Here is a 13,748-nt window from a genome sequence, read left to right on the forward strand (position 1 = left end):
TTTCAATATAGCCACAAGCAGCAATGAGTTGGGTTCAAACACAAAAGGCAATCTTCCACTTAATGTGACCTTCAGAGGAATTTGAGAACATGCCACATGCAGGGCTCCAGACTAACTTTTTTTCGACACCATCCTGGAACCGTCAAGAAAAGCAATTTAAACCATCCCAAAGTGAATATAAACTGTCCCAAAATCAACAAGACATTGTAAACCAAGACAGATTTTGCCTGGAGCATACAAAGCACTAAGGGATTATTATGTAAACTCCTAATTACAGTTACAAATATTACTGTTTCCAGTAGTTATTCAGCTGTCAAGCATGAGCATTCCTATGTTTTTATTTTCTATACAAGTAGAACTATGACTATGACACTTCTCCTTGGTTAATTGCTTTTTATCTTAGTATTCAGGCTTATTCTACTGTTTCTATTCTACTTAAGTCAACATGTGGTTTATCTTACAGGCTCCAAGAGGTGTCTGATGTAGCCATGATGCAGGCGTCTGCTCTGCAGGCCAGACAGCAGTCCAAGGAAAAGGAATTAGAAACTTTGAGGAGACAAATCCTGGACTACCAGGTAACCTTTGTGTTGTGTTGTTTTAAATATTCTTCTATCTACGGTTTTTTTGGCATTCATGCTAGTTTTCACACATTCAAACACATTGAAAATAGGCACTGCTAGACATAGTGGCTCCACTGGCTCACTGTATTTTTGAGGAATTGATTTATCTTCAGTGAACTGAAATATTTAAACTGGAAAGTCTAGGCATGGGCAAGGCAGCTTCTATCTATAATCTATAATGCAGACTGTCTGATATAAACAACTGATATCCAATTTGGAGGAGTAAATGGGATTTCACACTGAAAATATATCATAATCTGTCCACAGAACATTTTTCCAATCAACTTCTGGCTTATCCACAAGGTCTTGAGCAAACTCGAGCAGGAATGTTCTTTTTGGAAAGGACCCTGATTCACCCTTCTAATGAACTGAGAATCCTAGAGGTTCACATACTTTTGCCACTCACAAATTTGTATTTGTTAGATTCCCAGTGAACTTCACTGTTTCAGTGCACTGATGTCATTTTATACAATAAAAGTTTATTGTTAAACTGTAAATTATCACACACAAGTGTTTGATAACCACATTACCAAAAATATGTGTTTATGTAGGCCTTTATCTGTATGAGATTATATTCCGTTAATCAGGAAATAGCAAAAAGTGTCCATCACAGTTTCACAGAGTCCAAAGTGACTCGTCCACTATTCAACCAATCATCCAAAACCTGAAAATGTGCAGTTTATAATTCTATAAAATACAGACAAGCAGGAAATGTCTCATATTTGAGAAACTGGAACCACAATGATCAGAACCGTTACAGATCTCTAGTTGTGTCAAAGTGGTTTTAAAATATTTACAAATGACCTGTAGATAAAATTGAAAGTAAACTCATGAACAAGTATTAATCACCCTCTCAGTATTAACAAACACATGAAAACACAAACTAACCTAATAATGTAGCAGTTTGTTACATCACTCAAGGAGTCATGTGAAAATGTTTCAACATCAGTGTCATCTCTTTTCCTCAGTCACAGTCAGATGAGAAGGCCCTCATCGCAAAGCTCCACCAGCACATTGTGGCTCTGCAGTTCAGTGAGTCAGCTGCTCTGCGTAAGCTGGAGGCTACCAGCTCTCACATCCAACAGCTGGAGACCCACAAGCTGCGCGCTGAACAACGGCTGGACGCCAGCGAACGTGCTCTGTTCCTCGCCCATCAGGAGGGAAGAAATCGCGCCAAGCACCTACGGCAGACCGTCCAGTCGCTACGTAGGCAGTTTGCCGGAGCGCTGCCACTCCCACAGCAGGAAAAATTCTCTGCGACCATGATGAGCCTCCAGGAAGACAGAGTCAAATCTCAGGAGGAGAAGAGAAAGGCGGAGGAGGAGAGAAGGAGGGCAGAGGGAAGGGCAGAAGAACTGGAACTGAGGCTTCGAGGACTGGAGGAGCTCATCTCAACACTGAAGGATGTGAAAGGAGCCCAAAAGGTCAGTGGGACAAGTTTTGGAGCTGTTGGCACAATTAATCGTCCAGTTCAGATATATCTTGATTAGATTATTTAAATTGGTTGCCTTATTTTTAAAAAAATATTTGCAACAGCCACAGTTGTGATAGAATAATATTGTTGGTCTTGTGATCTCACTGGTTTGAGGGACATTTTATGATTTCAAACAGGTCACTGAGTGGCACAAGAAAATGGAAGAAGCTCGCCTGCAGGAGCTGAGGAAAGGCAGGGAGCTGGTGGTCCAGAAGGAGGAGATCAGGTACCTGAAGAACCTGGTGGCAGAGCAGGAGCGAACCATTCAATCACTCGAAGAGGATATCGTGCAGCAAAACACGGTAAGACAAAAACACCTTTTTATAAATGTTCACAACAGGGCAAAAACGGTCTGTTCCTCATTGTGACAAACACTTATCAACCTTAAACATTGATTAATTCATGGATTATGAAACTATGACTTGGTTATATGTGTTGTATCATAGAACTTAAAGGGAGGAAACAAAGTGTAGTTATCAAATTTACTAAACCACTTGTTTTAGGAGCTTTTATGTACAGAGGTATGTCGTGATTATACAGAAACCTCTTTGTCTTTGTCTTGTCAAGATTCAAGAAGAGCATCAGCTTGTATGGGATCAGCGAGAGGTGGAGCTCGAGCGCCAACTGGACCACTATGAGAAGCATCAGAATGAAATTTTGGGTAGTGCCGAAAAGGTAGACTTTTGTTTACAGCCTCTGATGCTAATGTTTCTCAAATTAATAATAAGTTTAACCTGTTTTCAGTAACTGAATGGCTTTTTGCAGCTTTTTCCCCCCTGTTTTTAAATGTGTCTCTAACACAGCAATGACCTTAGCTTTAATCTATTATGAATTAACATTTTGTTGTTTTAATCTGTTACCACTCTTCTCTCTTGGCTGATTTGTTTTGGTTGTTTCCAGTTTGAAGAAGGCTCAGGCTCCCTACCAGACCCAACTCTACCTCTGGCTCATCAGTTAGAGTTTGCTTTGGGTAAAATCAGAGAGCATGTTCGCACCATCTTGGATACACAGGCCACCTGCAAAAGTTTGGATGAGGTACAGTATTCTGTCTCTCTTAATGTGTGTTCCTCACAAATTAAACAAATACCAGATTGTTTGAGTTCTGAATCCTTCATGTGCAGAAGTTGAAAGAGAAAGAAGCAGCTCTGTGGAAGGCAGAACAGAACATCGTTTCCAGGGATAAAGTGATCAATGAGCTTCGTCTTCGCCTCCCCGCCGCTGCCAACAGAGAACGTCTGCTAGCCGACCTGGCCAAGCATGAAGAAGGCCATTTCCACAGCCAGCCTGCCCTTAAGTTGTCTCATCAGACCATCAAAGACCTTCAAGGTCGACTTGACAAAAAAGAGGATTTGTTAAAGAAATACCAGAACCAACTGGCTCAAGCCCGACAGGTACAATAATACAGAGAGAGATAATGAGCATGCAGTGATTCTCAATGTGTGCCGTTTCAGAGGCATTAGCAAATCTGTGAGCATCTTTCTTCAGTGATCTGCTTAATGGAGTTTATTAATCGCTTTTGAATGTTTTGAATCTCCATCTGAAAAACCAGAAATCTCAGCACTTTGATTAAATATTGACTATCAATTCTCCACAGAAAAATCCTGGCCATTGTGTTTAATTTAATAGTGAATGTGTGACCCATTTAGAAACCTTGGCTTGGATATTAAAGAACAATCAATCACAATTTTGGATCCAAAGTGTCTCTCTGTTTTAACTCCAACTTACTTATCCCAGGATCAAGAGGAGATGATAAAGCGACACCAGGAGGAGCTGAGAATGCTACACCAAAAGTTGGACTTGCACACTGACACGTCTCTCGACCGCTTCAGGCAGACTGCAATGGTATCCATGTCATTCACTGTGAACTGTTTTTTTTGTTTTCCTTAAATAGCTTTGGCTTTTACTCACAACATTGCTGCAAGTCTAGTTCATGACATCAGATTTATATATTTATATATATATATATATATATATATATATATATATATATATATATATATATATATATATATATATATATATATATATATATATCCACAGATGTCTCCTTTAAAAACAATCCCCATATTCTATTTCTGAGCGTACCGTATGTTACATAACGTTTCACACTTGCAGCCAATGTTTAATTTGAAACAGTACCGTTTTCCAAGTGTAATTTAGAAGATGTTCAAAAAGCTATGTGCTGTAGTTGAGGGAAGAATAAATACATTTGGGAAAGTGACATAAGCATACACAATACCCTCTGTGCGTCTTTGAGTGCTGTTTGAAATTTCAGACTGTCCTTTAAGTATTTTGTTTAATGCTTCATCATTCCTTTGTCCAGGAATTGATGAAGAAACCCACTATCAGGGTACCAACGTCCAAGCATCTGGAGCGTTTGGCGGAGTTGGAGCAGACAGTGGCTGAACAGGACATCTCGCTCTCCTCCCTCACAGAGAAGCTGAAGCTGACCGCTGTGGATCTAGAGCGACAGAAGAACACCGTTGAAACGCGGGCTAAGAAACACGCTGATGAGATATCCAAGTAATAATCCTATTAAACCAGGGTCGAGAGTAGAGTAGATTAAAGTAGCGTCAGAATCCTTTACCTGTACGTTTCCCTTAAGACAGTTAAGTGAGTACAAAAGTATTGATGTGGATGTATCAGCAGACTTTTCACACCTTCATTTTTTCATCCATAGGCTAACTGAAACTTTGGCTTTGTTTCACTCTTGTGTAACAAGAGTAACCCAGGGTTTACATTAATTTCTCAATTTCTCTAATTTATTGTCATTATGCAGTGCCAAGAACATGAAAAATTCTTGCAGCTCCTTGGAGACAGTACAAGACGCAGATTTTTTTTAAAAGAGCAAATCCGCATGCAATTGAAACATTAAACAATGCAAACACAAGCAGTAACAAAAGAAGGAAAGACTATACAACACTGTGTGTTTACAGGAAGACAACATTTACATGTGCATGTGGAAGACAGCCAGATAAGTGGCCTAGTACAAACAAGAGCCTCAGGGCTAATATTGTTAACATTAACAATAGCATTCACAGAAGGCAACTTGTGGAGAACTGATTAGATAAATGTCATTCTCCTGCTTGTGCTCAAACCTCAAATAGACGTCATGCATGACTGTGCTGTGAGGAGAAGTTCACTCGGTCCAAGCTTAACAGAGGAATTATCACACATTTAAAGTTGAACATGTGAAATGCTCAGCACTAACTAAACTGTTAACCCAGGTTAAATGAGATCTCAGCCAGGATTACTTGTAAAGTGAAAAAGCTTTATGGTAATTTACGGGACATGAACTTCAACCTCAGCAGGGTCTCTGTCAGCGTCCTGGCACAGTTCAAAGAGGGGTCGAGCACTTAGAAATGAAAAACAGTCTCAGGATGGATTCTGAATTAACCTTTTTAAAATATGTATTGTCTTGTTTGGACCAAAAGTAGTTGAGCTGCATTCATTTAGTATTTTATTGATGAGTTATCTTTATTTTAGTTTTTACATTTTGGTCATATTCCGGTGGTGTTGTTAACCTCTTCATCCACAAATCAGCAATACAAACTCTGCAGCCAAAATATTGTTCAGAATACTTTATCTAAATTCTGTGGAAAAAAATTAAGCAAAAACCACAAGTATATTTCCATTTGATGGAAATGTTTAAATGTACAAAACATAAAGTAACACTGTACATTTTCACTGAACAGGATGATACTGCCAGCAGTGTGAAATAAGATGGCTTTGACAACTTTAAAACTACTTAAGTAAAAACCCAAGGAAGCTGGGTGTTAAAGGGGTTAAAAGTTAATAAAAAGCAGCTAAAGGAAAGCAGATTAAAGAGGGCTTGCAAGAGTTCATTAGTTGAGTGGGACATAAGCATTTCATGCACACGATGATGACACACTAACTTATATGAATAGCAGAGGGGGGTAAAACGCACTTTTAAGGTATAATGCAATAATAGTCAGCACCACCACAAACTGCACCCCCTCCCAAAATAACTGAAGAATATGATAATTAATGTAGGATTAATTGCATTAGCAATTAGCTTGGTTGCTAGTCGTACCTAAGAAACTGGCAATTCCTCATTTTTACATTCCTTCACGGCAGAAATCAAGTAGCTTTCTTGAGCTTGCTGCTAATCAGCCATAATTGGTCAGTTTATGGAAAAGAAAAAAGAAATGGGCCGTTGCGGTCATTTAGATATAATCACAATTTTGTTCTCGCCACTCAGGCTGAATTCCTTCCCTTACATGCAGAATAACTCTGCATACAAGAAATGTTGCCTTTCATGTTTCAAACAACCTCTAAATCAGGAAATAACCTTGTCTATGGCCCTGTTCACACCCGCATTAACAGGCATCTTGGGGGATCTGATTGCAAGTGGACTGCTCTAAGTACGTCTGTTCAACCCTGGCATCAGCGCCTTGTGATAGGATCTCACACTATACTTGTCAACTTCAATTTGACATGACAGAAGGAACAATCGAAGGGAAACAAACGGAAATTAAACGTTTTACCTTTTTTAATATATTTTACAGGCAGACAAGCGAAAAAACAAGTTTATTTTCTGGTTATGTTTCATTTCTATTCCAATTGCTGATTTGAAGATGAAAACAGGATGTGAAATTTGTTTTTTTTTTAATTCACATGCATTTCTTTATCCTGTTATCAAACAAATTGAACACAGTTTTGGATTGATGGTTCACAGACTCGGAGGCAGCATTGCAATTCCCATGCCTTGTTTGCTGGAAAATAGAGGACGTCTGTTGAGTAGGCGCTCTTTCAGTCGTGCCCCAGAACACATTGCGTTCTCACTGCTAAAAGAACGTGGCCATATGCAGCCCAGACCACCTCCGAATGTAGTCTGAGTGATCAGATCTCAATGCGTCCTCAAGGCCTCTTGGGTGCGTCTACACCTGTACTTAGAGCAGTCCAGTTGTGATCACCAAAGACGCATTTTAATGGACCTAAAACAAAATGATTTGCCAACAAGGAATCTGTCAGTTTTCCAGAAACCACATTCTGTGTGTTCATATCACCCCGTCTACAAGGCAAAATATACCACACAAGATTCATTCTTGAGATTTGTCCTACCCTGTGTTGTAACCTGCCATAGAGGCTAATTTTCCCTGCTTGAATCCAAATCAGCCTTATTGTACAAGTTATGTAAAAAAGTGTTTCCCTGCCAAAGATATTGCAATTGTCCTATCATAAGATGAAGGAAGATAAGATGAGGAAGGGTTAGGGTTAGATGGCGCCACAGATGGCTGCATCGATGTTCTCTTCCTTGTATCTCTTATGTTTTCTGGTTATTTCCTCAGCAGTGAACTGTAAAAATACACACATCCTATTGAATGGCCCACCAGGGGATAAATACACTGCACACACTGCTACACACCTTATCATTTTTGATTCATGTCAAAACATGAAAAACTTTTTGTGACACTGGTGAATGGAAAAGGTGTTCTCACTGTATAGATTCAGTGCCTAAGTAAGTCAAACCGTACTCTCCCACATCGGTCTGAGGTATACATTAGAAGCCACGTTAATAGTAATAGTTAAAAAAACAACAACAAACTAACAGAGGGAATTTGTTGCAGGCTGGAGGAGTGTCATGCTGCCCAGTTGAAAGCTCTGTCTGGTGAGACTGAGGATCACAGGAGCCAAATGGCCCAGATGGAGAAGGAGATGAATCACCTTCAAACTGAGCTGGAGGCCCAGAAGGAGGCCAACGTCCGCTCCCCCAGCAACACCATGAAAAACCTGGTGGAACGTCTGAAAGCACAACTCACCCAGAAGGAGAAGCAGCTCAAGGTTTAATCATCTAAATTGTCTTGTACTTCTTCCACTTCTTTTTTTTTTTTTTTAGTGACTATAGCAAACCAAAGCAATTTAAAACATGTTAATTGAATAAGACAACAATCTGTGTTGTGTAGAGAGAACAGCACAGAGATGAATATCCAAGGAATGGGGAAATGCTGTATCTTGTTGGCTTGTTCCCCTCCCATCCGTTGCTTCTGTTTCTTTTCACTGCAAATATGTGCATGCCATGTGGGCTTGGTGTACTAAATTCTTCTTTATCTCTGCTGGCTGCATGATAGGAAGCCTGATCTGGATGTTTCCCTTGTGTTCCCCTGAATCAAATTTACAAGGAAAACGAGTGCATTGCAGAAATGCTTGAAGGTGCATCAGCTGGCTGTCAAATGAATTGTGAAAGCTGCACCAATCATATTTATCATAGCTGGCATCTCTTTTTGCTTCTTGTTTTCTCAGGCTCTCAGTAAAGCTCTGTTAGAGTTGCGGGCAGAAATGACATCTGCAGCAGAGCATCAAGTCATCGCCAGCGCAGCACAGAAAGAGGAGAGTCTCAACGTACAGATGTTGGTTGACAGGCAAACCAAAGACCTAAAGGTGGGACCCTTATAACATCACAGCATACTTGTTTTTTCTTGCATACGATATCTTATATTTCAGTATTGACAGTTGAGCTAAATTATCTGCCACATAGAAGTCTAGTGGGTATATTAATTTAGATTACACAAAACAAAAATATGTCATGAAGGAAAATGTTGCATGAAACATCTACTCCTGCTTTATACCTGTCAGCAACCTTAAGGAGTCATTTCCTCTGGTTAATTAAAATCATGAATCTGTCTGCCTCTTGTACAGCATCCAAAATACTCTGAATAGTAGCTAACCTTAAACTTTTGTCCATCATTCATCTCTATAAACAGTTAACCAGATGTTCATATTCAATATATTATAGAAATATGTCATATTTGGATATTATTTCATTTCTTTTATATCTGGCAGACATTATTGCAGGTTACAGGTATGAAAAGGTAAATACAGTGGAGTGATTCATATGATGATGTTGGCAGTCATAGCATGCCCTTTAGCCAATTACAGAGTATGGCCATAATGAACTGTGTTATCATAACCAAGTAGTCATGGTAACGTAAGGAAACGACTAGAGGTATCTTTATTGTCTTTTGTCATTTGTAGCTTCAGATGATGTAAATATTTTTAAACAGGTCACAATTGTATACAATTAGTTTGAAAAAGAAACTCAGTAATTGCCAAAAACAGCTGGGTATTATAGTTTTTAGATACATAACTAACATAGGTGTAAATAGTGCATACGTTGGGGACTATTTTCAGCTGCCCATCATTGAACATGTGGTGCTAACGTGATGATTTACAGCAGCAACAAGGTGTGGGATGAACTCAAAACAAGGCAGTAATGTGGCACATGGGGATAAACTCCATCATGCTTCGGTTACACTGACAACACTTTCTTTTTTTTCTTTTTTCTTTTTTTTTTAAAGATTTTGTATGGCATAGACACCTTTATTTAGCAGTAGACCGACAGGAAACATGGGAGAGGGGGGGTGGGGGGGGGGGGGTGTGACATGCAGCAAAGGACCTCCGACCGGAATTCGCACCGGGGTCAGCTGCGTATATAGCATGCGCTCTAACCACTCGACCACCTGCGCGCCGTGACAACACTTTCTTAACCTACAGTTGGTTTAGTTTAGTTCACATAAAACACTCATGTACAAAAGTATAAATGAAGCAGTTGAACTGAAAAGGTGTAGGCTGAATCGTATGCTTATAGCACCTACCCTTCTTTCATTAATCATTCAATATATTCCAATGTGTATAACAAACCCAAAACATTCACAGCAATTAGCTATATACATAATGCACACACAACAATACAGTGAAAATACACACGCTCATACACACGCTCGCACACACATACACACACACACTTGTTTTTCATTTACTAAAAAGAAAACTATAGAATGTCACCAGACACTAAATCCCTTTCCCACCTAAGGTGCGGTTGCAAGAGCTCAATGACGAACTTCAAGTTTCAAAGGACTCTGCCAAAGCAGCCAGAGGCAGGGAGAACACCCTGAAGGAGGAAATGGACGGCCTAAACCAGGACATCCAGAGGACTCAGAAAACTCAGAGACGCCTGCAGGCTGAAAAGGAGGAGAGAGAGCAGGAAATCCAGGAGCTAAAGCAGCAAGTCAAAAGGCTCAGCAGCGCCCTTCAGGTTATTATCACCAAGCATTGTAGAGTAACACACCACGATAATAATCTATATGGAAGTAGGCTGCTTGGTTTGACTTTGATCTGGAGCTTATTGTTGTTGTCGCTGTTGTTGTTATTATTACATAAGGGTAATAGAGTTGAGTACATAGAGTGACACGCGTTAGTCATTGGCCACATGATCCAGCCGCTATCAGCATAACATCACTGACCAGAATCCTCTCAATTAGGCAAGACAGTCAGACCTTGAAATACGATAAAACATTAAAATAGAAAACACACGAACACTCGCTGCTCCCTCCTGTAGCAGATAAAATGAGGAATGCATCAAGAATGTAATCTGACATTCTTGTGAGATTTAAGATATATTCCCCCAAGCTGATATTAGAGCTGATTTAATTATTCAATGTTCAGGTATTTATTGCACCCATATATAAATGTGGACATTCCTCCTGGGGGTTAGATCTCTGTCTCTTGTTTTATCTTTCACATATTTCATTATGACAAGTCTGTGTGACGTGGCATGTCTCTAATGAAGTGCTATGAAAATCTTCTTCTTCATATTTGCTGCTTAGAATGAACCAGAACCAGATGGGAAGGCGCCGACCATCGAGAATCTGCAGAAGAAAATCAGGAGGCTTGAGGCAGACTTGGAACAAAGAGCAGAAATAAAAAATGTCAAAGACGATCACGGAAAGGTTTGAACATCAATTTCGTCCACATCAGACGATTCATTTTACTGCACTATTATTGTATTAGCATTATGGTCATACATTAAACGTTGTTGTTGTTTTTTTTTCTGTTTTATTTGACAGGGCAAAGAAGAAATTGTGCGGTGGGAGGAGAGCAAGAAATGGCAGGCCAAGATGGAGAAGATGAAGAATGCGCTGAAAGAGAAGGAACGAGAGAGTGAATCCCTCTCGAAGCAGCTCAGCACTCTTAAAGAGCTCTATGCCAGGTCAGTGTGTGTACATCATATACTGGGTGATTTAGCGTCAATCAATCAAACTTTTTTTGTATAGCACTTTTCATACATTGCGATGCAACACAAAGTGCTTTACATATTCAGAACAAGGAAATAAAAATAAATCATTAAACATAGGAACTCAGGGAACTCAGGGAACTCAGGGGACTCAGGAAACGCTAACATAACTCTTAAGAATCTGCAATGAGGAAGGATTAAAATGTAATAATAAATACATAACAAATAAATACATAAAATAAAGAGCTAATAAAAGATCAATCAAATATTACAGTCACTATAAAATAAAGTGAGTAAAACCGGAGATGTTAGGAGTAAAAGAGTAAAAGTAAAGAAGTAAAACAGACATAAAAGTGGGTTATGAAGAAGAAACAATAAAATAGAATTAGAAGAATAGTCCAAGTAGTAAAACAGGCTAAAATAGAAAATAAAATAAAAAATAAATAGTGTGTCTATGTAGTAAGTGTAGCAGTGTAGCGATATGTGTAACAAGGAAACTTGGAACATATGGCTTCAAATGACAGCAGGAGGGACTCAGTTTAGCTTCACTATGTCAGGAAACTACACACAGTACACACAAAACATGGAGTCAATTAGGTTCAATTAGTAGATCATAAAATGTCAGTTGCTGTAATACTTTCCAAAACCACACAACAAGAAGGTGCTGGATGCAAAATGAAGAAAGATGTTTACATGTTTCCTCCCACAGAAAATTAGTGACTGTAAAATGCCCATAAGTCAAAAGAGCTGGCTCTGTGATTGGAGCCAGGTTGGACACACTGCAGGAGGTGGTGGAGAGATGCACTGTCAAGATGTTCGAGGCCATCTTGAATTACCCAGATCATCCGCTACACAACACCTTTATGGACCACAAAAACAGCAGTGGACGGCTCCTCTCTCTCCGTTGCAGGACAGAGAGATTTAAAAGATCCTTCGCTCCTACAGCCATCAGGCTTTCTACTAATTCTTCAATAATTTACAGAAGAGCTAACAGACTAATAGAATTTCCCCTTGGGGATAAATAAAGTAATTTTGAATTGAATTTGAATTTGAATAAGTGTGATTGCCTTTTATATACGTCGGTAGTTGTTAGCTCCACAGGTTGGCCAGATTATTACTGAACTAAGCACAAACACAATGACGAATGATGATGAATTGTCAAATAATCTACCAAAACTTTGTTAAAGTCAGTTAAATGTGAAAAAAGCTTTTGCATCTGCGCACAAGTTGTACACTATCTATAAATGTTGACAGTTAGCACAAAGTTAATACAAGGAAATTACAGTATATAAGATATGCAGGAAGCAAAAATGTTTTCTTTCCAAGATGCCATTGGTTCTGTCACACCACCATCCACCTTTTTTCCACTTTTACATCAACTGTAAGTGTCTCCTCCATTTCATTTGCGTGTTTTTATTGTGTACGCAGGCTGGAGCAAGAGAAGAACGCACTCCAAAAGAGGCTGAAGGCTCGAGGAGTGACTGCCGATCAGGTGGTCGGAGTGAGATCCACTGAAATGGAGAAGGAGATAGAGGAGCTGAAGAAAAAGAACTCAGATCTGGAGACACAGATCCGCACCATAAGGTAAGTCTTCATCAATCTTTTCAGATCTTTGATATTCAAAAAAAACCTGATTGTAGTTTGTATGTTTTGTATTATGACTTATTTTAAAGAAACGAGCAAAATGATTCAGCATGTCTGTAAACAATTGTGTACTTACCATATAAAACGATTACTCATTGGCATACTTGGAAAAACACTTACAGGTACAAGAGCCGTCTTCAATTGCACAATTGTGCCAAAGTTACGCCATATCATAAACAATTATATTAATAAAATGTTATTTATATGCTGCATTTCAAACAAAATATGTGAAACAATTGGCTTCATGGAAAATGCAATATAAAAGGAGCATTAAAAACAGCATAGGATTTTTATGATCATTAAACCAGATTTTCTTTTAAAGTAACAATAAAAACGAATAGGTAAGTAATAATAAAAGCAACATAATTGTAATAAGGATAATACAGCTGCAAGCGGCAATTTGCGGGATCAAACCTCCTTATGCTCCATGAATGGAAGCAGCCATAACTGAGTAGCAACAAGCTGGTTTCAGGCTTCACGAAGCCGAGCAAATTTACATCAGCTGGTCTGATTCTGTTTAAAGAAGGAGCGAAACCAGTTACACACTTCTTTAATCATTGGCATGTATGCAGGAAAAAAAATCTAAATTTAACAAAGATGTCCATATGCATGGACGATGTAAATGCAGTGTCTACTTTATTAATATTTCCCTCCAAAAAGAGTTGGCAAAACTTTGACTGGAGATAACGGCAGGCCTATGAATATGTGAATGAAACTTGGCAGCAACATTAAAGACATAGTGCAGAATGTCTCCAAGAGTTTATTCAGGATTGCTCGAAGACAACTCGATTTATGGCCATTTGCCCACCAAGCTCTTGCCTTGGTGAGGTTTTTTGATCAATGGCAGCCATGCTAGCTAAAAATGTTCTGGCTAACATTAGCATAAGCGAACTCAATGAATCATAATAGTGGTAACACCTTGCTTAAATAAACGTTGGTACTAACAAAGTTTATAATGTTTATATAAGCTAAGCTG

General features: G+C 39.0%; 1 protein-coding gene across 1 annotated transcript in view; it reads left to right on the forward strand.

The window, feature by feature from the left end:
* The window catches only part of cep290 (centrosomal protein 290), a 40,480-nt gene that overhangs the window by 18,376 nt on the left and 8,356 nt on the right, over window positions 1–13,748 (forward strand). Inside the window, exons 28-41 of the mRNA XM_062420921.1 lie at window positions 464–575; window positions 1,589–2,044; window positions 2,232–2,396; window positions 2,662–2,769; window positions 2,995–3,129; window positions 3,216–3,485; window positions 3,829–3,936; window positions 4,418–4,617; window positions 7,686–7,899; window positions 8,359–8,496; window positions 9,929–10,150; window positions 10,722–10,844; window positions 10,962–11,104; window positions 12,557–12,712. Coding sequence (XP_062276905.1) covers window positions 464–575; window positions 1,589–2,044; window positions 2,232–2,396; window positions 2,662–2,769; window positions 2,995–3,129; window positions 3,216–3,485; window positions 3,829–3,936; window positions 4,418–4,617; window positions 7,686–7,899; window positions 8,359–8,496; window positions 9,929–10,150; window positions 10,722–10,844; window positions 10,962–11,104; window positions 12,557–12,712 — 2,550 coding nt within the window. The remainder of the gene's footprint in view (window positions 1–463; window positions 576–1,588; window positions 2,045–2,231; window positions 2,397–2,661; window positions 2,770–2,994; window positions 3,130–3,215; window positions 3,486–3,828; window positions 3,937–4,417; window positions 4,618–7,685; window positions 7,900–8,358; window positions 8,497–9,928; window positions 10,151–10,721; window positions 10,845–10,961; window positions 11,105–12,556; window positions 12,713–13,748) is intronic.

The sequence above is a fragment of the Scomber scombrus genome, chromosome 6 (assembly GCF_963691925.1).
Source record: "Scomber scombrus chromosome 6, fScoSco1.1, whole genome shotgun sequence".
Classification (NCBI taxonomy): Eukaryota; Metazoa; Chordata; class Actinopteri; order Scombriformes; family Scombridae; genus Scomber; species Scomber scombrus.